The sequence below is a fragment of the Scyliorhinus canicula genome, chromosome 2 (assembly GCF_902713615.1).
Source record: "Scyliorhinus canicula chromosome 2, sScyCan1.1, whole genome shotgun sequence".
Lineage (NCBI taxonomy): Eukaryota > Metazoa > Chordata > Chondrichthyes > Carcharhiniformes > Scyliorhinidae > Scyliorhinus > Scyliorhinus canicula.
Window position 1 is genome coordinate 27,862,159 of NC_052147.1, and position 27,670 is coordinate 27,889,828.

The window sequence follows — 27,670 nt, forward strand, 5'->3', positions numbered from 1 at the left end:
CCTGGTCTCCATTTGTGGAGACTAGTACTAATCTGCGCCCGAGTGTGGACTCACCAGTACGGATGGTGACTCCTGGGAGCCGGGAAAATGTGGCCTCAAATGGGCTATGCATATTAATGAGCCTAGTGGCTTGCTAGGTGTAATCCAGTTTCCACCGGGCATAGCAAGTCAGGTGACCGCAATTGGCTCAGCGCCAATTTTTGGTCTTTCCCGTGATGCACCTGGCGCAACGGGATCGGCGGCAAGGTCGGGCCCTCTGTGTGTGTGTGTGTACTGGTGTGTCCAGATACATCTGCTAGTACGACTGTGACAGTCCACGTTAGTGTGGCTATGTATTTAGCATATATTTATTACACAAATGTGGTTGTAGTATATATACAGAAAAATGGCAGCTTTCCCAATTTTCTGATGCAAATGAATTTTACAATTGGTCTATTTTTCAGTGGTCACCAGAGCTTATTAGGCTTTGGAATATCAAAATGCATAGAATGAATTGCAACTGCAGCACTGGGCATTTATTGATAATAAACATGAGAGAGATGGTGGACCGACATTGACTGAGAAGAGCCGCAGTTTGGAGGAAGTCACAGGGAAGAGGTAATAAAAAGATTGACATGCCCCTCATTTGAATGAATCATTCGCTAGGCAAATGGAATGTTGTAAAACAATTTTGTCATACATTCTGAACCTTATAGAAGCTGCAGGAACCATATTTGTGTTGCAAGCGCCATTGTATAGTCAATGTTGACCATCTGATCAAAGGTCAGTTTGCTGATTAATGCATAACAGATCTGTTTGCACATCCTGTGGCATAAATTGGCATTAAACACCAAGGACCATGTAGAAACGAGAGGAAAACCACAGGAACAACAACAGCCTGCTTCCTTTCAACGTAAAAACTACAATCAGACATCAAGTAAGGAGCTTCTTACCAAATGGGCTTGTTTTAAGAGATTTAGTTGGCAATACTTGAACCTCGTTAGAACTCAGTTTGTTGACAAGGTGTCATAAGGCATCATCGTTAAAAGTTGTACGGTTTCTAAGTTTGAATTGGACGAAAGCAGCTCAGACTTCGAACAATCTCATAGCAGTGCCAAACAAGTTTGTTCTCTCCTTCGCAGGTTGAAGATGGGCAAGCTGCTCCCTGTGGCTTTGTTACTCATCGCTGTGCTCTGCAGTGGGATAGTCTGCGTTAGTGAGAAGATCTCTGTTCTGAAGGCGTCAAGTCAGCAAGCTCATGCTAGTTCAAGAACTAAAAACAATCTACAGAGGCAACTGTCCCTGCTCAAACTCTCCGTTGCAAATACAGATTTTGCCTTGCGTCTCTACAGACAGATTGCCTCTCAGCCGAGCTCAACAGCCCGGAATATTTTCTTCAGCCCGGTAAGCATCTCGGCCAGCCTGGCCATGTTGTCACTGGGCGCAAAGCATGACACTCGGGATCAGCTTCTACAGGTTCTCGGCTATCACAACATGTCCAGGAATGATGCAGCCGAGGTGCATTCAGCATTCAAGTCTCTCCTGCAAGAGATAACCAGCGAGAAGAGCGAACCACAATTGGCGATGGGCAGCTCGCTGCACATCCAGCAGGGATTGAGTCTTCAAAAGAAATTCCTCGAGGACGCAAGGCAATTTTACAAGGCAGAGATGGCCAGCGCTGACTTCAGAGCAGTGGACAAAGCAAAAAAAAAGATCAACACTTACGTGAAAAAGCAAACAAAGGGAAAAATTCAAGAACTTGTTAAAAACCTGAATCGGAACACTGTGATGATACTGCTCAATTATGTCCTGTTCAAAGGTAAGAAGTTTTTTTTTCTAGCTCATTTACACATACAAAGCATTTGTAAAACAAAGGCTGTTGCTTCAGTATTTCAGGCAGGAAAGTGTCTTAATTTTTTCAGTTTAATATCTCCAGTGGATAGAACGCTTCACTATATTGTAATTTGAGGGTTAGTAATACAAAGGGAAATTTAATTAAAATTAAGTTATTTTGTTGAAATATTAAACTAATTGACATGGAGCAAAATATATTTTATCGATCAAGGCAATCTTATGAACTTTAGAGCTGCAACATGTTAATCAAGGTACACAGATGGCTGACAGGTTTGCGACTTTCAACCAATTAATCACAAAATGGCGGGGAGTGAGTGGGATGGTCTTGGTATATCTTTGATCAAAAGATGTTTTTAAGTTAAAGTTTGCTTTCGAGGGGTTAGATTCTCAGGACAGGGCATTCATTAAGAAAATAATTCCAAGAAAACATGTGCACCTTTAGGATTGGAAAGTTATGTTTTTGCCCTAGTTAGTTCTAAAAGAGTCCGAACTGAAGGAGGGGTGGGGTGGGGTGGGCAGTAGGACCAGGCAATTCAACTGAGAGTCCTATCGAACAACCTACTGGGGGTGATTCGTCACCCCACCCACCCACCCCAGACAAAGAGTCAGCACGGAGCAAACCTTCTCCATGCTGGCCCACCCTGCACTCATAAAGCACTGCAGGCAGACTAGGTGGGCCTGGTGGGACTTCTGCCCCTCACTGGGGAAGACGTCCCACCCTCTAGAGCTGTCAGCCAATCAAATTGGCCTGCAGCTCCACCAGTCCCAGAAATGCCAGGTGGCCGCAAGAGAAGGAAGAAGACCCATGGATGCCCAGAGCACGTCAGCCTGGGGCGTGAAAACAGTTTTGACAGGTTAGGGATGGGAAGTTGGGGGTGGGGGGGGGGTTTAAGGCTGTGGGAAGGTCGGAAGAAAAGGGGTGGAATTGGCCGTGTATTATCAGGGTCAACTGGCTGGGTAATGAGCCTCAATGATCTTTGATTACTTAGTGGACTGCCAATTTCAATGTATTATGGGGGTGAGTTTGGGGGTTGGTGTGAGGGTGTTCAGGTAGCCATTCACCCTATTTTACTGTGCCCTCCTGCCCAAAACACACCTGGCAGGGGTACAATCAACCACATGCCTGCGTTTAAAAGGTTTAGCCAGCTGGCAATAAAAATACTGTTAAATTAGGCAACTGAGAGTGCCAGTGTGGCACAAGTTATTATTTTGTTTGAAATAAGCAATACGACAGCAAGTTTGCAAACTGTCCCAAATATATTTTCATTTTTTCATCTAACAATGGCAAAATGGACCATCTCATCACATTTAAGACAGCCTTGCGGAATCTTGCTGAAGAACAAAGGAGCAGTTGTGAAAGGGTCACGATATATAATTTTTATAACATTGTTACACCCCAGGTCAAGCTAGGCCAGCTTTATATGTGCTTGCCAAAGCAAATTCCTGATTGTGATATGGATTCAGATCCGTCAGCAGAAAGAATAAATTTGTATCAACACCATACCTTCTATTTTTGATTCATTTACGTGATATGCACTTGCATATGAACTGTGCACTTGCCCAGAGTGTCAAAACAATGTTGAAACAATGGCTGAATCGCCGCGGAGGCCTTTTTCAACGGCCCCCGACTGGCACTGTGTCGCCTGAAGGCATGCAACTGGTGCCGATTCTCCGGTCACTGATTTTACGTCCCGCCGTCGGACCCGATCACGGGTCTGGCGCCCCACTCTCCGCCCCACGCCGAGCGCAATTTCGGAGTGGAGGCTCGGAGAATCCCGGCCATGGTGTAGGCCAGACTAGGTAAGGACAGCTGATTTCCTTCCATAAAACACATTAGTGAACCAGACGGTCTTCTCCGACAATCAGCAATGGGTTTCATGGTCATCATTAGACTTTTAATTCAACATTTTTATTGAGTATAAATTTCAACATTGTTTTGACACTCTGGACAAGTGCACGGTCAATTCCAGCCCCACTCATCCCGGAGTCACAACACAAGCGAATTAACCAATAATTCTGATGAAAATACCCAAAGAGTTTGGCCCTTGGCTGCCCAATAATTACAGTCACCAGGTTTGTAAGTTGAACACAATTTCTGTTTGTTTATAATGAAATGAAATTAAAATCGCTTATTGTCACGAGTAGGCTTCAATGAAGTTAATGTGAAAAGCCCCGAGTTGCCACATTCCGGCGCCTGTCCGGGGAGGCTGGTACAGGAATCGAACCGTGCTGCTGGCCTGCTTTAAAAGCCAGCGATTTAGCCGAGTGAGCTAAACCAGCCCCTATAACACGAATAATGATGAAATATGCAGTAAATGCAACAAGCTAATATCTATTACCCACTTTAACTGTTCCACCCTCTACCCACACACACAAGACAGACAAATACAGAGGGGTTGAAAGGGGTAAAAACATTAAGGATGAAGATTAAGAGATCGGAGTCTTTGTTTTCCAGCTCATGGTTTAAATTAAGGCCTCTGCAGTTTCAAGAGAATGGCACCCAGACTTGCCGGAGAGAGAGAGAGACAGTCCTCACTGTGACCTTCTGAAGAGAATTAGTTGGATCTTTTTGGAGAGTTAGTCTGATCCTCCATCAGGCTGCCAGAATCAAAACTGAAAACAAACTGGAACCCTTGTGACTGAAAACATTCCAGTGGGATCAGATCAAATCACCATCTGTTACCGGGCAGGGCCAATTCACCGGCCAACAACTAAATCAATCAAACCGAGTCCCAGCCAATCTCTGCCGCCGGTAAGGGAGGTGGTTTGATTCACGCCGGCGGGACAGGCATTACAGCAGCGGGACTTTGGCCCATCGCGGGCCAGAGAATCGCCGGGAAGGGCCCACCGACTGGCGCGCCGCAATTCCAGCCCCCGCCGAATCTCCGATGCCGGAGAATTCGGTGGCCGGCAAGGGCGGGATTCACGCCCCTCCCTCCCCGGCGATTCTCTGATCCGGCGGGGGGTCGGAGAATCCAGCCCCATGTGTCTTTAAGGCAGCCTGTACCTTTAATTCAAACAGAAGAAAGCAGTGGCCTTTATTTCAAGGAAAACATTTCAGCAGCAGGAGAGATCACTGTGTTAGTGTTTAATTCACTGATCATTGTTTAGGGCAGCACAGTAGCATAGTGGTTAGCACTATTGCTTCACAGCTCCTGGGTCCCAGGTACGATTCCCAGCTTCGGTCACTACCTGTGCGGAGTCTACACTTTCTCCCCGTGTGTGTGTGGGTTTCCTCCGGGTGCTCCGGTTTCCTCCCACAGTCCAAAGATGTGTAGGTTAGGTGGATTGGCCATGATCAATTGCCCTTAGCGTCCAAAATTGCCCTTTGTGTTGGGTGGGGTTACTGGGTTAAGGGAATAGGATGGAGGCGTGGGCTTAGTTAGGGTGCTCGTTCCAAGAACTGGTGCAGACTCGATGGGCCGAATAGCCTCCTTCTGCATTGTAAATTCTAAGATAGTCTGTGGTAGTTCAAACCAGAGCTTAAGTGACCAATTAACAATCACTTAAGAACTTCATTCTGCCTCTGCTGCTGTTTTAAGTGTGGCAGGGGAAGGCAGGGGCAAGCGGGTAGCCTGGCAACCGCCTTACCCTGTGCAAGCTGCTGAGGGAAAGGGAGTGGGGTTACCTCCTTTTGTGCTCATTGAAAGCATCCCCACCAAGACGGTATCTCCCCCACCCCCCCACCCCCTCCCCCCACCCCCTCCCCCCACCCCATCCATTGCTGGGGCTTGCCAGCCAGGCCCCTCCAAAACCCAAGATTTACATTTAAGACTGGGCCCGAGCAGCCTACTTCCTGAGGGATTATCTGTAGCCCCAGCAGCGTCCACCACTCGATCCTGGCGCTGCTGGGACAACAGAGCTGATGGCCAATCAAATTGGTCAGCAGCTCACCAGAGAGGGACGTCATCCCAGATTCGGGATGGAAACCATTGAGGCAGCTCCCGGTGTAATGTCATGGTGGGGCAGCTGGGCTTCAGGTGATGGCTGGCAACTGACTTTTCGGTCAGGGTCAGGGAATAGGGGACCCCGTAAAATCCTGGCCTTCTTCCCAAATTAGGATTGGGGTGTGTGTGACTTAGGGAGGAATTTGCTCCCATATGTATGTTGGCATCGGTGGCGGCAGCTACAGTTTTGGAAGGTGCTGTTGACGGGGACTTGACAAATTTCTGTCGGGTGCCTTGCAGACGATACACACAGCTTCCATTTTGCGTTCACCCATGACCACCTTACTCCCGTCTCTCACTCTGCCAATCTCCCTAGCCACTGCCTGCTTCCTTAACTGATGGCCCAGCTTGCCTTCTCTCGGTATTTGTATACTACCCTCTGGCCCTCCTCAACTGTTCCACCGCCTTCCCCGTCAGCACTAACCCGAACTCCATCTGGAGCCTCTGCCTCTCCTTCACAATCCCTCCTCTGGCACCACCGAGTACTTCGTATCCACCCTCAAGGTCTCCTCAACCAAACTAGCCTCTCTTCCCGCTCCACCCTCTCCCTGTGCACTTGCAATCAAGGTAAACTCCCCCCCCCCTAACTACAGCCTTGAGTGCCTCCCACAGCGTGGCGGCTATGACCTCCCCTGCAACATTCACCTCCACATAGCCATGAATGGAAGCCCTCACCTGCTTGTGAAAGAAAGACACTTGTCGACAAATGTCTGGATGTTATTGAATGCAATTACAATGCCCTTGGGAGGGCACGAGGTAGAGGTAGTGGTGGTTATGGACGCGGAGAAGGATTTTGATTGGGTGGAGTGGGCATATTTTGAGGTTTTGGGTGGTTCAGGATCGGGCACGGGTTTGTGGAATGAGTCCAGTTGGGTTATAGGGCGCCGGTGGCAAATGTGCAGACGAACCAAGTGAGTTCTGGATACTTTGGGCTACACTGTGTGACAAGACAGGGGTGTCCCCTCTCCCCGCTGCTCTTCGCCTTGGCGATGGAGCCACTGGCAATGGCAGAGTATTACTGCCCTTTAAGCAGGACTAATCTGGTTTTAGGCGCTTACAGGCTGTGTTAAAATACTTTTCAAAAATGGTTACTCCAGTCACATGACATTTCTCCCCATAATGAACTCAGAATGTATTTGCTCAGCTAATGTCTGAACCAACTGTGGCTATTCTCCCATGGTCTGTAATGTCCCAGCCACTATCTTCTGAATGATTCACTGTTCATCATGGTGAGATAGGGAAAAAAGCTTTCCATGGAGCAATGTTCCAGAAGAACTTCAGTCTCCGCTTGAGAGGCAGCCTTGCAGAAGTGCAAACATGAGGTCCGGCACAGTTACGGTAAATTTTTCAGCTGGTGAGAAATTCCATCGAATGTTGCAGCATGTCTTAATTGTAATTCACTTTGGAACTTTCCAGACACTGATCAACTTGCAATACCAGGTATCAGGTAACTTGTGGCAGCCAACTTAAGTCAGTATCCTTTCTTGCTTTTGAAAAAGTCCTTTTTAGATAGTCCAATATATGTTTGACCAGCCAGTGAAACGTCAGATTAATATTACTCGCACAAGTCACAATATTTTGACAGTGGTCTTGAGCTCCTTGGATGTTGCGGCTGCAAACATCCAGGCAAGTGTGGAGCGATCCATCACTTTGCTGACTTGTGTCTTGTAGATGGTGGACAGGCTTTGGGAAGACAGGAGATGAGTTACTCACCAAGTGTTCCCAGCGTCTGACCTGCTCTTGTAGCCGTAACATTATCCTGGTATCCCCCAGCATAGTGATGGTGCAGGATTTAGTGATAGCAATGCTGATGAATCTCAAGGGGAGATGCTTAGATTCTCACCTATTGGAGATGGTCATTGCTTGTTGTTATTTCAAGTAATTTGAGGTCAGATGGAGCATAGAGGACAGCAGAGCAAGACATTTCATGCAGTTCAGCAATGGTGAGAATTTGCTACCTCATTTTCTAGTGTGAGGGTCCTTCCTATTTAATTCCACTTATTTCTCTTTTCTTTTATTTTGCCATTCTTATTTTGATCCATGGATGACTAATGGACATGTCTCTAAAAGGCAAACAGCCTGAGCATTTAATCCAAGCAGAAGAATCCAGATGTTTAAGGAGAGATCACTTGCTGGGTTAAACTGGAGCTGCAGACATTTAGACACATGTGCAAGAGATGGGTTGGGACTCAGTTTGATTGATTGGCTGGTGGCCAATGAATTGGCCTAAAGACTGTATTCTGCCCAGAAACAGATGGTGATTTGGATCTTATCCCAATGGTATGCTTTTCAGAGTCCCACAGTTTCAGTTTTGATTCCGGCAGAGCAGAGAACAGCTCCAACTAACTCTCTCCAGAATGCTGAGCATTATCTCTCTCTCTCCGGAAAGCCTGGGTGGGGAGTGTATTCCTGAAACTACAGAGGCCTAAATACAAACTACAAATTGAAAGCAAGGTTTGAGATGAAGTAAGATGCCTCTCAAGGAAAGTTGTGAGTACTGAATTTCTAGGCTACAGAGAACGTGAATGGATGGATCTACAGAGAAGACATTACAGGCTACAAACCAAAGACTTTAATCTGCAAGCTTACTGTGAAGAAATGTATGATAACAAAAAACATCATCTGAGGCTAAGGCTCTTTTTCCTTTCACTTGCGATTTTTGCCCCTTTCCACCCATCTGTGCATGTCTGTCTTGTGTGTGTGTCCGTAGATGGTGGAGGCATGTTAAGGTGGCGAATTCAAAATTAGTTAATAGTTAACCAATTGTATCTTATGCGTATTTCATTATAGTTTCATTAAATAAAGCAATTGTTTTTAGACTTATGAACCTGGTGACTGTAATTATTGGGCAGCCAAGGGCCAAAGACTTTGGGTATTTTCAGAAGAATTATTGGTTAATTTACTTGTGTTGTGACTCGGAGACAGCTGGGGTTGGATTGGAGCGTGCACTTTCCCAGAGTGTTGTAACACTAGCCATATTTGCTGGCCCTTGTGAGTGCAATCACGATATTAATGCCAACTAATGCTTAATTTGGAACATTTCATGCTGAGTGCGTACGTCTACCAATGGAGTCGAAACTGGCCACATTAATTCCACTTACAGCCAACAGTGAGAGGATCTTTCATCTTGCCAGTTCAACTGGGTTCAAGCCCAGGGCCCGTGGATGGAAGGATGTTGCAATCTATTGCATCAGCGATTGGTTCTGTTTGCTTTATTTATCTCCTCCAGTGGATTTTGCAATGATATTTGTTTTGGTAGTAAAGACTGATGACCCGACTAAAAGGAACCATTGTGTGTATGTGTGTGTGCGTGTGTGTGTGAGGTTGGAGGAGGGGGTTCTGGGAATCATCAAAAATATTTCTTCACCCTTACTCCTCAGACTGCTAGCGGAGAAATGGCCCCTATTAGTTTATCAGATTTTATCAATAACTAGTACAGAAATAGAAGCAGGTAAGAGAATTATAGTACACAACAATACTCAGCTCACATTTAATTTGGGGAGGTAAATTTCCCTCCAGTCAAGGATGATCATTTCTGTTCTTTAGACACCAGCTCGGCATGAATATCAGTTGTGTGAGACTTAGTGCATCCCATTGAAACTTACTGATTCTCCTATAGGAGGCGGGGGGGGGGGGGGGGGGGGGGGGGGGGGTTCTTTTCAAATCAACACAACAGTATGACCTACACACTTGATTTTGCAGTGATTCTTTGTCATTTATTACTTTTACAAAGTACCAATGACAGGGAAACAAATTGTAGCAATAAATGCGAGAGAGTAATTCATCCTGAACCTATTCTCTTTGAGATTTTGATGTGGAGATGCCGGCGTTGAACCGGGGTGAGCACAGTAAGAGGTCTTACAACACCAGGTTAAAGTCCAACATGTTTGTTTCAAACATTAGCTTTCGGAGCACTGCTCCTTCCTCAGGTGAATCTGTGCTCCGAAAGCTAGTGTTTGAAACAAACCTGTTGGACTTTAACCTGGTGTTGTAAGACTTCTTACTTTGAGATTTTGTAAGACATTCAAAATGACAGGAAGAACATTGGTTAACAAGAAATATATAAATAATTGCTGACAGAACTTAAGTATTGCTGAAAGAAAGGCACAAGCTGTTGAATCTTTTCATCTTACACTCAGGGTCAAGACAGAAAAACCAAATGTAAAGGGAACAACAATTTATACCATAAATATACTAATTCTCCATGGAATTACAGTTCTTATAATAAATAGTTCAAAGCTTTCTCCCAATATCTAATGGGTTGCTTCCTTTTCATTTTCTCAGCCAGGGAACTTCTAATCTAAGAACTATCTCTCACTGGGGTGTGGGTGGGGGGGGGGGGGGGGGCGGGAGGAGTTGCACTGTAGACTTATCCCTCTAGATTCAAGCTGGACAAGTCTTCCAGCCTCCTTGAGCCATCCTGAACTTGGGGTGGGATTCTTCGGCCCTTCCCGCCGGGTCGGAGAATCGGCAGGGGCGGCGTGAATCCCGCCCCGACGCCCTGTGGCAACTGCCAAATTCTCCAGCGACGGGGTTTTGGCAGGGGCGGAAATCGCGCCGCGCTGGTCGGCGGCCATTGGCAGTGCACCCCCCACCGGCAATTCTGCGGCCGCCCGTTTTCGGCCTCCCGCCGGCGTAAATCAAACCAGGTCCGTACCGGCAGGACCTGGCTCTACAGGCGGCCTGCAGAGTCCTTGGGGGAGGGGGGGGGGGGGGGGGGGGGCGGTGGGATCTGGCCCTGGGGGTGCTCCCACCATGGCCTGGCCCGCAATTGGGCCCCACCGATCCGCAGGCGACTGCTGTCAACCTCTGTCATGGAGCATGCGCTGGGGTGACGCCAGCACACTCTGGCACTCCCGTGCATGCGCCAACTCGCGCCGGCCGGCGGAGGCCCTTCAGCGCTGATTGGCGTGGCACCAAGCCCTTTCGCACTGGCTGGTGTGGCACCAGCCCCGCCGGCACTGGCCTAGCCCCTGAAGGTGCAGAGGATTCCGCACCTTCTGGGCGGCCAGACGCCGGAATGGTTCACGCCACTCCTCAGCGCCAGTACAGCCCTCCCCGCCGGGTAGGAGAGAATCCCGCCCAAGGTCTTCAATCTGAAAGTGAGCAGCTGCCCATATTCTGCATGGTGAGTGATAGAGTCAGCATTTTCTCCGCTTACGGTGCAGGCCTGGCTGGTTCAGCCTCTTGTTTCGACCTCTCAGTTAGCCACAGACGACGCAAGACAAAACTGCAACTGCTGTCTGTCTGTGATATTCCTGGGCTTAGAGGGCAGCCTGTAACCCAATCTCATCCTCTATCCTCTTCCTCAAGACAATAGGAAAAATATTGGGTGGGATCCTCCGTGTCTGAGACTGTCTTGATGCCGGTGCAGAATTCGTGGGCTTTCACAACAGCAAAAAAACTGGCGCCGAACCTGGACCGATTCAATGTCTTTGAAGGGGCTAGCACCAATCGTTTCCAATGAAAAATGGTACGGGATTTGCCGGGTCCATGATTGACACTCAGGAGGCTGACAACATGCAGCCACACATACACATTACAATCCCCACACACACTCATCTCAGCCAATAAGGTGGCACTGGTTGTGCTGGAGCCCATACAGCTGATGGGTCGGCTGGGGCCAGAGGGCAACTAGGGGGGTGGCCTGCGGGGAGACTTATATGACCCATGGCCCAAAGTTCACAGTGGATTGTCAGCAGCACACGCAGCTGTATGGCTGCCTTTCTGGCTGCGGCAATAGTGTTGCATGCCCGTCCACCCCGACCCCACACCCCGCCTCCTAGCCACCTCCCACTACTTCCCTTGGCTTGCAGCACAGCTGTCAGCAAACTATGGAGATGTTAGACACTTTCTGCAGCCCCTCCCTCTCCCTCAGCAGCCACGACGCCGGTTTCACAATTTTTAAAAGCACAAGTGAACCGCGCCATTGGGAACTCGGCTCATCGGAGGCGGAGAATCGCGGAGGCCCTGGAGAATACTGGGTCAGTCCCGTTAATGATACGCAAGCAGTGTCCACTGTACATACAGTCGGGATCGCATTGACGGTGCTGTCGAGGTGACGGAAAATTGCGATTTGGCGTCAAATCAGTGCCCGCTGCAATTTTGAAGTCGGAACCTATTCTCCGCCCAATTGTGTTGCCCGATTACAGCATCAGCCAATGGGGAATCCCGCCCATTAGTTTTGTATCTACGTTGGAAATGTTATTTCATTATCCTGGGTCCCAACTTTCTGTCAGATTAGAAGTAAAGGGGTACAGCACAAGGTTTTACAACTTAATATCCATAATATTTTCTGGGACTTTGAGAGATTTATGGTCTACTCACTGGGGACTTAGAAACTGTTAGTCATTATCCTCAACCTTGCATCACTCTCTGAATAAAACAATCTGGGCTGGATTCTCAAATTCTGTCCCCCACGCCGGCATGGGAACGGTGGCTTTTTACGCCAGAAGAAATGGTGCAAAACGGCCACCGATTCCCTGCTTTGCTGGGGGCTAGCAGGGAGGCAGCATAGAGCACCCGACTCTAGCTGCTGATACGGCCCCGGAGATTTGCTAGGTTCATGGCCGTGCATGCGCACGGAGGCCTGCAGCAGCCGCACTGTGTTACATGGCGGCGGCTGCTCATGGACCTGGCCCACGAAATAATCCCACCTTCTCCCCCCCCCCCCCTCCCCCACCCACAGTGCCCCCAGCCCAGAATAATCTCCCCCCCCTGCAAGCGGATCGGCCCTCCCTCGACTGTGAAACCACACGTGTCCCACGCCGTCGGAAACTCAGCCGATCGGGGGCAGAGCATTTGGGGGGGGGGGGGGGGCCGCGGGCCTCAGGCAATGTCCTGAGGCCGTCGATACGCTTTGGCGGGGTAGAGCACTGCAAAAGCGGCGCCACATCCGATTTCGTCGGGAACTGTGATTCTCCGGCCAATCGCCGAACACAATTTCGGCATCGGGGACCGGAGAATCCAGCCCTCTGAGTCTTCCTTCAGGTCTCCAACAATTAAACCCACCCAGGCTCACAGTCAGACAGATGGCAGCATAGGTCACATGGCCCCTTTCATCTAACCTACATTCGAAGTTAGAGTTCCCATAAGCCAATAAGGAATATTAGTAACCAATCCTAAAACACTATAATCTTTTAAATCGTGCCAATGTAGCAAACACCACAGGGCCATTATTGTCAAATAAGATTTGACACTGAGCCACTGAGAGAATATTAGGCCAGGTGACAAAAAGCTTAGTTTTAGGGAGGGGTTTTAAAGCGATAGAAAGGTGTACCAGAGTCTGTGTGGGTTTCCTCCTGGTGCTCCGGTTTCCTCCCACAAGTCCCGAAAGACGTGCTGTTAAGTAATTTGGACATTCTGAATTCTCCGTCCGCGTACCCGAACAGGTGCCAGAACGTGGCGACTCGGGGCTTTTCACAGTAACTTCATTGCAGTGTTAATGTAAGCCTACTTGTGACAATAAAGATTAGTTTAAAAATTAAAGATTTCGGCAGGAAATTCCAGAGCAAACGGCCCAGGCAGCAAGTGGTAAATTGAAGTAAATCAAATAAAGCAAAATACCGAGAATGCTGGCAACTTGAAATTAAAAACAGAAAATGCTGGTCAAACACAACATGTCTGGCAGCATGTAGGGAAAGAGAAACAGAGATGATGTTTCAAGTCCATACGACTCTTCTACACAACTGAAAAGGGATAGAATGTGATAAATTATATACTTGGAGAGGAAGGAAGTGGGGTAGAATGGAAAGTCAGTGATAGGACAGAGCTAAAAAGAGATTGACAAAGATGTCATGGATATGAGACAAAGCGGATCTTAATGATGTTATTAAGGACTGAAGAGCATTAATAGTGGCAAATGGAGGATTACATAATGTGTTAATAGTGCTCAGTGAGGGGCGGCACGGTGGCCCAGTGGTTAGCACTGCTGCCTCACGGCGCCGAGGTCCCAGGTTCGATGCCGGCCCCGGGTCACTGTCCATGTGAAGTTTGAACATTCTCCCCGTGTCTGCTTGGGTTTCACCCCCACAACCCAAAGATGTGCAGGATAGGTGGATTGGCCACGCTAAATTGTCCCTTAATTGGAAAGAAAAATGAATTGGGTACGCTGAATTAATAAAACAAAAACTAGTGCTCACTGGGGGCAAAACTGAACAAGAAGGGACAGTGGTCATGTGGGGGTGGGGTTGATTGTATTGGGACAAGCCAGGAAATTCAATAACAGAATCAAAAGGGCGAGTTAGGATGGGGAGAAAGTTCAAAGTGTAAAGCTGTTGAACTCAATGTTGACTCCAGAAGGCTGTAAAGTGCCTAATTGGAAGGTGAGGTTTTGTTCTTCCAGTTGTGTTGGGATTCACCGCAGCATTGCAGAAGACTGAGGATGGCCATGAGAGTATGATGACTGGAAGACTTTAGGAATTTTAGACTCTTAAGTGTTGGGCAATTTAAGGGTTAAAAGCCTGGGGATAAAGTGTGTCTGACTGCAGTGGTTATGTTTTTAAAAACATAATTCTGTGTTACAGTACCTGGGTTCTTTTAGCAGCTAAAAGGTGAAATTGACAAAGGATCGTATTTTTTAGTCTGGACTAATGGACTGTGATTTGACTGGGGAAGTCCCCGAAGAGTAAATGTGCTTTGCAGCCTGCGTCGATCATTTGTTTTTCAGCTTGGGGAGATGAGGTTGTTTGCTGGATGGAGCCAAGGAATGCAGAGAGACATTCTGAAAAGCTTCAGAAAGTCCGTTTTTGGAGAAAAATTTGGAAAGAGGAGTTGAATTCTGACCTGCCTGACACTGAGCCAAAATTCTCCCACAGATTGAGAGCTGTATGCTTCTTTTCTTGTTTAATGGGAAATTGAGCAGTAGTGTTTGTGGTGTAAATTGTAAGCTGTTCTTTTCAGGGGTGAAGTTTAAAAGTTTAATATAATAACGTTTTGTTCTAAAAATAACCAAGTCCTATTTCTTCCATGCAATCGCTCCAGTAGCGAATCATTCTTTTCGCAGTCTTACAAATAAGGTAAGATATTGGGGTTTCGGTCCAGTATGCTAGCTACTGTTGGAGTCTGGTTGGAATGGTAATAAGGGAAAGATGTTGCGTTGAAATGGCAAGCGACTAGAAGGTTGGGATCATGTTTTCAGGTAGAGTGAAGGGGTTCCGCAAAGTGGTCACTCCGTCAACATTTAGTCTCCCCGGGGAAAGGAGATCGCATTGGGAGAAGTGAATAGAGGAAACCAAATTGGACGAGGTTCAAGTAATTCTCCATGTGTACAATTCATCACATTGCTATCCCTCTCCAGTTCTGTAGAAGGGTCACATGGACTCAAAATGTTAACTGTGTTTCCCTCTTCACAGATGTTGCTGGACCTGCTACATTTATCCAGCATTTTCCAATTGAAACCTGAACCGCACAAGAATTAGAGAAGTGCGACAATCTTGAAGGATTGCACGGGTGGATGAGATAGCAGAGAAAGGGACGGTCAAGGCAACGGAAAGATTTGAAAAGAATCTTTGATATTAATATTAATGAACTGAGGAAAAATATCCTTATGCATTCAAACACATGAGTAAACAGTTCAGTCCAGCCTCTTATTTCATTTTTCATTTCATTTCATTTTTATTATCTCTATTTGATTGTTTTAGGTAAATGGGTGAAACCTTTTGACCCTCAGGACACTTATGAAGATGACTTTCATGTAGACAATACAACAACAGTTAAAGTTCAAATGATGAAGAGGAAAGGAAGATATTCTATGAATTACGATACTGGACTTGCCAGTTCTGTGATTTTGATTCCGTATAAAGGAAATGCTTCGCTAGTCCTGATACTACCAGACCAAGGGAAATTGGCAGGAGTGGAACAAAATCTGACCATCACCAATTTTCAAACCTTAATAACCTCGTTACGGATTGGGTAAGTTCATTGCGTTGGTGAAATACAGTTCAGTATAATTATTTCCCAGCTGTCCAGAGGCCGTGTGTTACCATCAGTGTCAAGGCGGCAAAAGGTCATTGATTTGTGATAATTTTACTTCAGTCATCAATTTTTTTCTGATTGCACGCTCTTCCTGCCCAGAGGTCCATTGTTTTCATGAAAGAGGAGACACAGGCGAAAAACCTGAGAGGGATTAGTGTGGCCGAGCGATCCAAGTCATTGTCCTCACATTTCAGCATCTGTCGAGGTGTGGATCCGAATCCAACCTCTGACATCTACAGAGGCACACTGGCTAATGGACATGGTAGCCTAGCGGTTATGTTACTTGGTGACCACTTCATGGACATCACTTGATGATCTGGAGATATAGGGGTAAATTTGAGATGTTACTAAATACGTCACGGACTCAAATACGGAGAGAATTGAAAAGCGCGATTCCCTCCGGTGTGATTGGGATTTCCGATTTTCACCCCAGCTCACAAGTGAAGATTGCGAATCACGCCGCGGCAGCCCAGGAATCTCATTTAAATGCATTAGCATGTCATTAGCGAGCACTCATTCCAGACCTCCCACCCCCCCGCCCCAGCTTCACTCTAATCAGCTCTGCCTCATCTGCCACAAGAAGCAGTCAAATGCCTATTATACCACCTCATCCTTTGCTGAATAGTCAATTGTGCCAAAGAAATCCGAAGAGCTAAAGATCAGAGCCTCTGATTTCAGTCCCAAGCATTGCACTCCAATGCTCATACAAGAGTTAACGTCACACAGATTACACTGATGTGTACCCCAATAGAATTTACAGTGTAGAAGGAGGCCATTCAGCCCATCGAGTCTGCACCGGCACCTGGAAAGAGCATTCCACCCCACCCCAGCTCCAGCTACAATCCCAGCCCAGCCCCCACCTATCATTTTGAACACTAAGGAGAGTTTTGCATGGCCAATCCACCTAACCTGCACATCTTTGGACTGACTGAATGCAAGACTTCATCCCATTCTAGGTCTTTGAGGTGCCCAGTGAGGATGCAGACGATGGCCCCATGCAGGGCCGGCTCAAGGTACCGGCAACTCGGGCAGTCGCCCGGGGTGCCATGTGCTAGGGGGCGCCATCAAGGAGTGCGGGTCCCGCGCATGCGCAGTTGGGCCGGTGCCAACCAGCGCATGCGCGGTGGCCACCCTCCCTCAGCCCGCCCCGCACAAACATGGCGGATGGATCCAGGCTCGCCGGTGGTCACTCCGCCCCCTCCGCCCCCCCCCCCCGCCTCACCCCCCCCCCCCCCCCCCGCCTCCCCCCCCGCCCCGGCCGGCCCCCACCCCCCGCCCCCCCCCCCCCCCGAAGGGCGCCGAAGTTCAGCTTGCCTGGGGCGCCAGCAACCCAAGGGCCGGCGCTGGCCCCATGCATCCACTCAACTGCCCTGTCACTGAATGAAAGGTTCGATGGGGGATAAGTGGGGGGAAAGGTGCCACTGAGACTCTTGAGGGTCCTGGCCCCTTAATCCTAGTGGATTTGAAAGGGAACGCTGTGGGGATTTGCTAGTGTGAGGGTAGAGGTGAAGCATAGAGGTGAAGGGAAATGGTGGAGGTCCCGGATGAGTGGAGAGCTGAAGGGACGGGCTCGGTCAGGAATCCTCACCACTCAGTTTAGTGTTCTTCACGTTCAGTACACGATTCTGGACAATCACGAAGCCTCTCGAGTTGGCCTTTCTGCTGCGTGTGGCCAGGACCGGTGCCCTGCAGTGGAGGGGGAGGCTGGGCTTTTAACTCTTCTGGAAGCAGCACCACAGATGGTAGACCCCTGTAGGAGACACAACCGGCAAAGGGTGGTCCGGCATCAGACATACTACCTCCCAATGTCCCAGGGGATAGTGGACCACCTTTGCCATGTCTGGCAAGAGCTGGCACCACACGGAATAGGAGGACACCCATGTCCCTTAAAGTTACTGTCACTCTGAACTTCTATGCGATTGGCTTGTTTCTGGGCAGCACTGGTGATCTGTGTGGCATCTTCTACTCAGCCGCACACAAATGCATTAGGAAGGTAACAGATGCCCTTTATGCAAGGGCCCACGGATATATAAAGGCCAGGACCAGGAGAGCCAGGCCACCAGGGCAATGGGCTTCTCCCACTTGGCAGGCTTGCCCCAGGTGCAGGGTGTGATAGACTGCACCACGTTGCCCTCCAGTTTCCATGGCACCATCCACTCTCTCAATGTCCAACTTGTTTGCAACCACAAGATGCACATAATGCAGGTGTGTGCCCGTTTCCAGGAAGCATCTATGACATTTACATCCTAGGGAACTCGCTTTTCCCAGACGTTTTTGAGGGAGAGCAGGATAGCTCCTCGGGGAAAAAGGGTACCCATTCAGAAGGTGGCTGATGATACCAGGGTGAAGGCCACAAACATCTGCGGAGACTCCCTACAACGGGTCTCATATATCAATACACGTGCTGGTCTATAAGACCACTCACAAAGTGGATCCGGTTGCGGATTGGTCAGGGGCTGTCCTCCTGTTTTGTTATGCTCTTGACGTAGCATAAGCTGCTTCCTTGATGTGCGCTCTGACAAAGGAAGGTTCACACTTGGAGATAGCTTTAACACATTTATTAAACTGTTAACGATTCTCCTACTTGGATTCGACTCTCCTGTTAATCCTGCTATAGCTACTCAGACTAACTATCTAACCAGTCTGCTACAATCCAGGTGGTGGGTGTGATGTTGAATCAACCCTGTGTACACACTGAGTGTCTCCACTGGAAAGAGGAAGATCATGTGTGCTGTGTCCTGATTTAAGGGTTGGTGTAATGCCCTCCTGTGGTAGTGTCACCTCTGTATGCATCGTGAATGTCCATTGGTCATGTCCTTTCTTACTGGCCTATTAGTTGAATGTCTGTGTGTCATGTCTCTGGTGCTCCCTCTAGCGTCTAGCTAGTCTACATGTATTTACATTAACCCCTTGTGTAATTACAGTGATGTATATCACCACACTCCAGTACAACCCCTAGAGGGTGTCCCACATTATTGTGGTCTGCTTCACGCCTTGATACTGCAGAGGGCAGACCATCTGGACCAGGAGGATATGGAGGAGGGTCACATACCCTCAGATGAGGAGGATGTCGAGGAGGGTGGTGATATGATACCTGCGGAGGAGGAGGAAGAAGGACCTCTGGCCATGGGCAGGGCTCGCATGGGTCAATGAGCGAGGGATGCCCTCATAGCCTCTCTGTTTGAGGATGGCCAGGACTTAGGAGTGAGGATCTCTCCCACAGTGGAGAGCGTAATCTCATCATTGCAGTGGTGCCAGTGGTAGGTTTTCATGATGGTGTCCAAACCCAGGTGCTAAAGCCATTGGCCGGCTCTGCAGGAGAATGATGATGATTTGCATTGAGGACTGAGCGATGCTCCTCTCACCCCAGCAATATGTCTCACTCCTGCCTGACAGAGAGCTGAATGGTGTCCCATGGGGGGGGGGGGGGGGGGGGGGGGCTAGACCTTGAGGGTCTGGGCCTACTTTCAGGCTGCATGTGTGTTGCAGTGCTGGGCTGGAGGTGTGTCACTCACAGGGAGTGGTTGTTCGATGGGCTGGACACCCCCAGAGTTCCTGGATGGAGGGCCCCATACAGCGTAACTGCCAATCCTCTTCCCTTCCGTGCCTGGAGGCTCCTGTCATGGGCTAGAGGGGTAGCTGGGGAGAGATCCAGAAGCCCCTCGATCCTCAAGTACTGACACTTGTGGATTCCCACCAGGGCCTGCATCATGGAACTCATGCCCTGAGCCATGGTGGTCATGAGCTGAACCATGGAGTTCACATCCTGCGGCAAGGTCTACACAGCGGATGCCACCTTCACTGTGTTGGCCTTGTTGCGATTCAATGATGGCACCATCTCCTTGGACAGAAGGCAATGGGACTCCTCTCTTGGCCTTGTAGTCTGAGGAGGTACGCTGTCAATCCTTCTTAATTCTCACAACTCAGCCTTTGCACTTCCAGCAGCTCTGGGATGACTGGACTCAGGGACGTGTCATCAGCCAAGGGGCTCAGCAGTGTCCTAGGCTCCAACATCCCTCTGCATGCCAAATCCCTGGGCCGTCCCTGCCTCCACCTGTCTTCAGCTGAGAGATGCTCACCAGCGATTGATCCATATGCCTGCCTACCACTTAATCCTGCTGAGGTGTGAGTATCTGCGCTGGTGGAGGATGTGGCTGAGAGCTGTGATACCTCTTCTATGGTGATGATCCAAGAATCCCCCTCTGAGCTGCTCAGCTCAGTGGTATCCAGGCGGCATGAGGATGATCTGGGCTTTGCAAGCGAAGGGAGATGGCATTAGTACATTCGGGGGGGATAAATGATGTGGGATCTTTATTCACGTAAGGCTTGAGGATGTGGCCTTAGGGTTCTCACTTTCCTCCATTTCACCTTTGACACAACGTGGTGCTCCTCCTCCCCGGCTGGTTCAAGGGCTCTTTCCTCATGTAGTGTGAGGGTGAGGAGCTCTCACATGGCTCCGGGTGGCAGTGTCCTCTCATGCCTGCTGTGCTCGAGTTTGTCCTGCGGAGAGTGTATTCAGGAGTCCTGCCAGTTCAGATGGTTGAGCAGAGACATGCTTGCTACTGGAGTGAGAGAAGGAATGTGAGGACCAGAGAAGTAACGGGGAAGTAACAGGGGAACCATGCAGATTGGGCGGGGGGTGGGGGTGATGGGGGGGGGGGGGGGGGGGGGGGGGGGAAGAGGGCCGCATGAGAAGTGGGGGTCGTCACCTTGCTGAGGACACCTTCTGGAATGCGGGCACAGGAGATCCCGCCCCTTCTGGACTTCATCCAGGATTCTGACGAGGATTCCCACCAAGAATCTTGGAGCAGGTTTCCTGGTTGTCACCCTCTCCAATGGATCTGGAACAAGTGCTGGGGATGCGTTTAAATGGAATTCCCCAGTGATTGCAATGATCACGTTTCCCCGGAACGAGCGAATCAGTGTGAGGCCGCCAAGAGCGTGGGGTGATTCGCATGAAGAATAAAGCTTTTGCTTGAGAAGGTCAAAATTACATGAGATTTCCCGCCACACCGTCAGCGGGATTCGCACCGTTTTTCTCAATGGAACTGACAGTTTGCCATTTTATGGTAAGGTCCCATCCAGAAGTTCAAATCCAACCATGGCTCAAGTCCAAAATTGATGGATGTGGGGATAAGTGGGCAGCACGGTGGCACAGTGGCTAGCATTGCTGCCTCACGGCGCCGAGGACCCAGGTTCGATCCCGTGTGTGGGTCACTGTCCGTGTGGAGTTTGCACGTTCTCCCCGTGTCTGCGTGGGTTTCGCTCCCACAACCCAAAGATGTGCAGAGTAGGTGGACTAGCCACGTTAAATTGCCGCTTAATTGGAAATAATGAATTGGGTACTCTAAATTTATTTTTTTTAAATGTGGGGAGTAGAGGATGTTGAGGATCAGCTGTGATCAGTAACAGAGCAGGCGCCAGTACGAACTGCCCCTGATCCTGTTTGTTCGACCTCTACTTCCGTGAATGCTTAATATCCTGGAATTTTGTATTCATTCATTTTGGTCAGGAGTTTCATCAATAGTTACTGAACTTCCTGTGAAGAAATGGCCATTTTTTGAGGGTGTTTAGCAGTGTTAAAATAATAGCCTCCATTATAGAACAGGGAAATCCTAACTCATGAGGTTTATCATTTTTATCATTTTTTGTTAATGATAAAGAGGTTTAGAAAATCGGCAGAGTCAAATGTACCTAAATTCTTGTCTTCTCTACTGAACGGTGAATACCTGGTCTTGGGATAATACATTCATTTATGGTTAGAATAAAATCAGAAAAAGTTTGATTTTCTTGGGCTTAAGGTTTAATTGGGAGATCAAATTCTGCAATTAGGTGCTATTTTCTCGAAGGTCTTGCATTGTGAGAATTCTCAAAGATAGACGACAGAGAGAGGTGGCTATTTGGCCAGATTTTGTGGTAGAAACAGCAATCAGGCTAACGCCACTCACCTTTGTTGATGCAGGAATCAGACAGCAGCTTTAGACAATTACACTTGCTCAGTTTCAAGAAGAAATCCGGAGTTGTTGGCCGAGATGCAACGTTGCTCTAAATGTCTGCTTAAAAAAAAAGGCATCTCGCATTTGGCTGACCATTCACATACATTGAACAATGTGAAGATGCTGTACTTGCCTCATCGATGAGGATCAAACTTGCCAGACAATGCTGGGGATGGCTCCTTTGAACAGAGTGATAAATCACTGCCAATCACTTTGACACCAAAAAATATCCTTTATAATTTTGAAGGATCAAGGGCTGGATTCACCGTTGATTGACAGCACAATCGCGATACGCGATTGGGCGGAGAATAGCCTCTGACTCCAGATTCGGGGTATGCTCCAGCACCCCGAAAATGACGTAAATGCGTCGCTCACCATGTGGCGTTTAAGCACGATTGGCATATCATTGGCGGGCCTGACCTTCTATCTCCGGGGCCTCAGCGATTCACCACCGCCGATGGGCCAAGTTCATATGGGAGACGGGGGTTTTACTCGGCACGGCTGCCAGTCCTCACCGGTAGAAGGATGGGTGGTGGTTCAGTGCCAATTTTCCATCATAAAACGCCACAGTTCCTCTGCAGGCGTCAACGCTAAGTCTCAGAAACAGTGACTCCAGCCCCTGATTCCTTCAGGTCGGAGATTTCTTTTAAAAAATTGTTCATTAAAGTGAAAATATTGTTAAGCTTTTGCTTATTTCTCTCTTTCACTCTCGGCCCATACTTTCTTTTCCTTTCATTTTGTTTTCTGCACGCATTCTGACATTGAATTCATTATCCTTGAGTGATGATACTCCCCAGCTCAGACTCTGCTGCTCCTAATGCTTCCTCAGTTTGACCATTAAAGAGATGCACAGTTATTTACCTCGTGCTTTTTTGGGGTCTCTGACTTAAAGGTTTGTTTTCTGCAGTGTAAAACCCCATTTAAATTCTTTGGGTTCGTGCAGGTACACCAAACTGCTCGGTGCAAAATCCGACCTAGTACATGATTTTCTCTGTATCATTGGAAGTAATATGGCAGTTGTTCAAATGAACTTTTCCTGTTCCACATTTAGTTCCTAGCAGGTGTGGAAATCAAAGACAATTTTTAAAACTAAAGAAATGCATGAAGATCATTTTAGTTTGCAAGTAATTTTACTGAAAGTGTACATTTGATATTGGAACAAAACTTCAAATCACGTTTTTCCCAACAGCTGCTTTAAATGTAAAACTTCTTTTAAAATTAAAATCTGATTCACCGAATACAGATTCTCAGCAGGTGCCTCCGGTACTTTGTGCTTGTCTTACCGCTCCTGGTTGCTGACCAGTGCCCCCTGCTGGAAGGGGAGTGTATGGTCAGGAAGATACCAATGACACTCTGGAATGTTCCAGCGCACAATCACCATTGCCAAGTACAGTCAATGGATGGAAACTGGGAATATATATATATATAGATCATACAGAAGGCTTGGTAAGATGAGTGTACAGGTTTGGAGAAAATTATGAGTGAAGTAAATATCTTTCTGACACCAAATAGATCTGTGGATCTGCACCTCCCAAAGTTTTCGTTGAAGTCTTCCTACCAGCTCAAACACCTACTGATGTCAATGGGTATCGTGGACGCCTTCACTAATAAGGCAAACCTCTCCAAAATCACAAAGTCTGCACCACTACAAGTATCGAAGGTAAAACATACATTATGAACTGAAATGCAAGTAACAACCAATCTTTATTCAACTTGCAATAGATTGTGAAACCTGGACAAGTTATCTGAATGTTTCAAATCTTAAAATTTGAACCATCATCAGAAGACAGAATTATTCCCTAAAATCTTTTTGTGATCTTTCTTTCCTGCGTTGTCATCTTTCCGGAGTTCCATCCCCAAGATATATTTGACTTTGTGCACCCTAAAGGTGATTTCAATGGGCGTTATCATGTGTTCTGGTGACAATAGGACATTGGGCAGAATTCTCCGGCCCCCGCAGGGTTGGGGAATCGCCGCGGGCCGGCATAAATCCCGGCCCCGCCGTGGCCAGAATTCTCCGCCACCCGGGAATCGGCGGGAGCGGGAATCACGCTCCGCCGATCAGCGTGCCCCCCCGCGGCGATTCTCCGGCCCGCGATGGGCCGAAGTCCCACCGCTGACAGGCCTCTCCCGCCGTCGGGAATTAGAGCACCTCTGGTGCTAGCAGGATTGGCGGCACGAGCGGGCCAACTGGAGGGGGCGCTGGACGATCGGACCCCGGGGGTGCCCCCGCGGTGGCGTGGCCCGCAATCGGGGCCCACCGATCGGCGGGCGGGCCTCTGCTGTGGGGGCACTCTTTTTCTTCCACCCCCCCCACCGCACATGCGCCTGTGGTGACATCAGCGGCCGCTGACGCACCGGCGCATGCATGGACCGGCGAAGGCCTCTCAGCCAACCCGACGCTTGGCGGCGGGTGCCAAAGGCCGTTGCCGCCGGTTTTGGCGCCGGCCGGCAGAGCGGAAACCACTCCGGTGCGGGCCTAGCCCCTAAAGGTGCGGAGAATTCCGCACCTTTGGGGAGGCCTGACGCCGGAGTGGTTGTCGCCACTCCGCTACGCCAGGACCCCCTGCCCCGCCGGGTAGGGGAGAATCCCGGCCATTGTTTTGTTTTTGGCTGGAAGCAGACTGCGTTCACCTGCACATTGCAACGTTCTCCTGACTTAGCTATCTGCTGTCACTGAACCGGAGATGACCCATGGTCAGCAAATAACAGGTTCAACTGTGATAGTTTTTTCTACATCATAGAGTCATTGGGGGTGGTATTTCCATGCCCTCCCCGGTGCTCTGTTTCCCAGAGAAGGGAGACAACCCGCCTTTGTCCGGTCTGTTCTAGTCCCACCACTGCCAATAGGATTTCCCATTGAATCAACGGCTAGTGTTCACCACCGGCAGGACTGCAAGACCCCACTGGTGAGAATGGCCGGATAATTCCCTCCACAGAGCCTTATAGCACAGAAGGAGGTCATTCGGCCCATCATTTAAAAAAAAAAAATTTAGAGTACCCAATTAATTTTTTTCCAATTAAGGGGTAATTTAGCATGGTCAATCCACCTAACCTGCACATTTTTAGGTTGTGGGGGCGAAACCCACACAAACACGGGGAGAATTTGCAAACTCCACATGAACAGTGACCCAGAGCCGGGATCGAACCTGGGACCTCAGCGCCATGAGGCAGCAGGGCTAACCCATTGCACCACCATGCCGCCCTGCCTGTGGCCCATCATGCCTGCCCCAACTATAAAGCACCTATCTATTCTCATCCCATTTTCAACACTTGTTTTGTGGCATTGTATGCTCGGGCATTTCAAATGCTCATCTAAATGCTTCTTAAATGTTGTGAGGGTCCCCGCCTCTACCACCCGTTCAGGCAGTGAGTTCCAGATTCCCACCACCCTCTGGGTGAAAAGGTTCTTCCTCAAATCCCCTCTAAATATCCTGCCCCTTACCTTAATTCTACGCCCCCTGTTTATTGATCGCTCCACTAACAGGAAAGGCTCCTTCCTATCTACCCCATCTATGTCCCTCATAATTTTCTACACGTCAATCAGCACCCCCCCCCCCCCCCCCCCCTCCCTCAGTCTTCTCCGCTCTAAGGAAAACAACCCCAGCCTATCCAGCCTCTCAACATAGCTGAAACGGTCCAACCCAGGTAACATCCTGGTGAAACTCCTCTGCACCTTTTCCAGTGCGATCACATCCTTCCTGTAGAGCGGTGATGAGAATTGCACAAAGTACTCTAGCTGTGGCTGAATGAGTATTTTACACAGCTCCATCATAACCTCCCTACTCTTATATTCAATGCCTCGGCTAATAAAGGTATTCCATATGCCTTCTTCGCCACCATACCTACCTGTCCAGGATCAATGGGCATGCATCTCAATGTCCCTCTAGTCCTCTGTACTTCCTAGGTCCTGCCACTCATTGCGTATTCCCTTGCCTTGTTAACTCCCGGTTACTCAATTTACACTTAATTGACATTATTCTGGAATTCGCAATCCAACAATAAATAGACATTAAATAGCCAAGTAAGAGTATTCATAATTAGTACAGCTGTTATAAGTGTTTAAGGAAAAGACCCCCTTCTCCATCCATCCAATGTGGTTGACTCTTAACTGTCCCCTCAAGGGCAATTAGGGATGGGCACTAAATGCTGGCCCAGCCAGCGATGCCCATATCCCATGAACGAATAGAATATAATTCAGGGCTGCACGATGGTGCGGTAGATAGCCCTGCTGCCTCACGGCGCCGAGGTCCCAGGTTCAATCCCAGCTCTGGGTCACTGTCTGTGTGGAGTTTGCACATTCTCCCCATGTTTGCGTGGGTTTCCCCCCCACAACCCAAAGATGTGCAGGGTAGGTGGACTGGTCACGCTAAATTGCTCCTTAATTGGAAAAAAATGAATTTGCAATTGTTTGTGTATCTCTATCCCACAGAAAACCATTTGATCTCTTGGGTAATATGTGAAAAAAGGTTCAAAAACCAGGCCAATTAGAGGAAAAGAATCTGGGAAATTGCTCTTCGATGTTGCATCCCTTCACCCAACCTAACTGTCCAATCCCCCAGCTCTTTGCTGATGTGCTGCGTGACCCTCATACTCGAGTGGAACTTCAGCAAGGCATAAATTATTCAAGGGCTGAAGCCCCTGAATAGAATAATTGGTAAAGTTTTGAATATGATTCCATTGGAAGGCTGCAGATTGGGCTACTTCAACTACAATGTTCATTATTGTATCTTAAACAGGGTGATAATGTTGTTAAAGTAACACAGAGGAAATCTGACACCCAGCAATTTCAAGGACCGGATGAGATACATGAAGACAAAGTAGCACGGGTTTTAAAAACTTATACATTGTAGGTAATGCTGAAGGAGATTAGAAGTTTCACAGTTTTGACATACTGTGATAGAATGCCTAGGAAATGTTATCAAAGCCGCTCCCTTTCTACTGCTGTAACTTCACAGACAGCTCAGACAAACCCTGATTCAGCCAGTTCCACCGCAGGGCTTCAAGGAAACCCATTCGTAGTGAGCCACTTTGCTTCCAGATTTGAGCTAAACACAGCAACGACAGAATGGGCAAGGTGGAGGACAAAATGTCAGATATATGTGGCTTAGAATAAAGGAAGGTTCAAACCAGTGCTCGTGCTATTAGCATCAATAAAGCACAAAGTAGAAATAAACACAAGGAAAAAAAGAGGTTGATGGCTACAGCGAAAGTAAGATCACTGAATCTTGGGCAGACTTGGTGATCGCAGAGTTGAGAGCTCCAGCACAGTAATATCAGTGGGACTGAGGCAGCTCCTTGAACTGGCTACCTGCCTCCAGTCAGTTGAGCTGCTACCATTCCCGCCATTGGGAATATCCTTGGGCAATGGGAACACATCAGGATTCTCTCCTGAAGCCATTTTGGCACCGTTCTCACCCAGCCCGTTGACAAAAGGCTGATAAAATTCCAACCGTTATTTGGGTTTAATCAGATTTCACGTTTCCTTGTTTTTACAGGTGGTCCACGAGGCAGTGCTAGATGTTGATGAAAAAGGAACAGAAGCCGCAGCAGTTACAGGCATTGGTTTAATGCCAATGTCAAGACCTTCTCAGCTGAAACTTAACAGGCCTTTCTTACTATTAATTGCTGAACACAACACCAAGTGTGTGTTGTTTGCTGGACGAGTGATGAACCCCACTCTTTAATGCTGGTACATACCCCACACTTTCACAGAAAGGCAGTATTCAATAAATTAAAAGCAAAGAAATTACTTGTAACAGCTGTTAACATTCAAATAGCTCTAAGGGTCATGAAATAAAATTCTCTACAATCATAACCAAGTGGAGCAAATGTCGACTTATTCTTTATCATGCTTTGTATAAAGCTTTGTATTAAGTTGTTTAATGTAATTTACATTAAAGAGACAATGCATCTGAA

The 27,670-nt window shown here is 48.2% G+C and overlaps 1 protein-coding gene across 3 annotated transcripts; it reads left to right on the forward strand.

Moving 5' to 3' along the window:
- Nucleotides 1–715: 715 nt before the first annotated feature.
- On the forward strand, nt 716–27,670 carry LOC119951580 (alpha-1-antitrypsin-like). 3 transcript variants are annotated; one of them, XM_038774768.1, is made up of 5 exons: nt 716–892; nt 1,122–1,798; nt 15,422–15,692; nt 23,264–23,411; nt 27,250–27,474. In XM_038774768.1, exons 2-5 carry the CDS (start codon nt 1,129–1,131, stop codon nt 27,436–27,438), a joined length of 1,278 nt encoding a protein of 425 aa, XP_038630696.1. In that variant the 5' UTR covers nt 716–892; nt 1,122–1,128; the 3' UTR covers nt 27,439–27,474. The 3 variants fall into 3 exon arrangements, with proteins under 3 accessions (XP_038630696.1, XP_038630703.1, XP_038630709.1); XM_038774775.1 differs by having other exon boundaries at nt 779–916; XM_038774781.1 differs by lacking the exon at nt 716–892 and having other exon boundaries at nt 1,129–1,798; nt 27,250–27,670.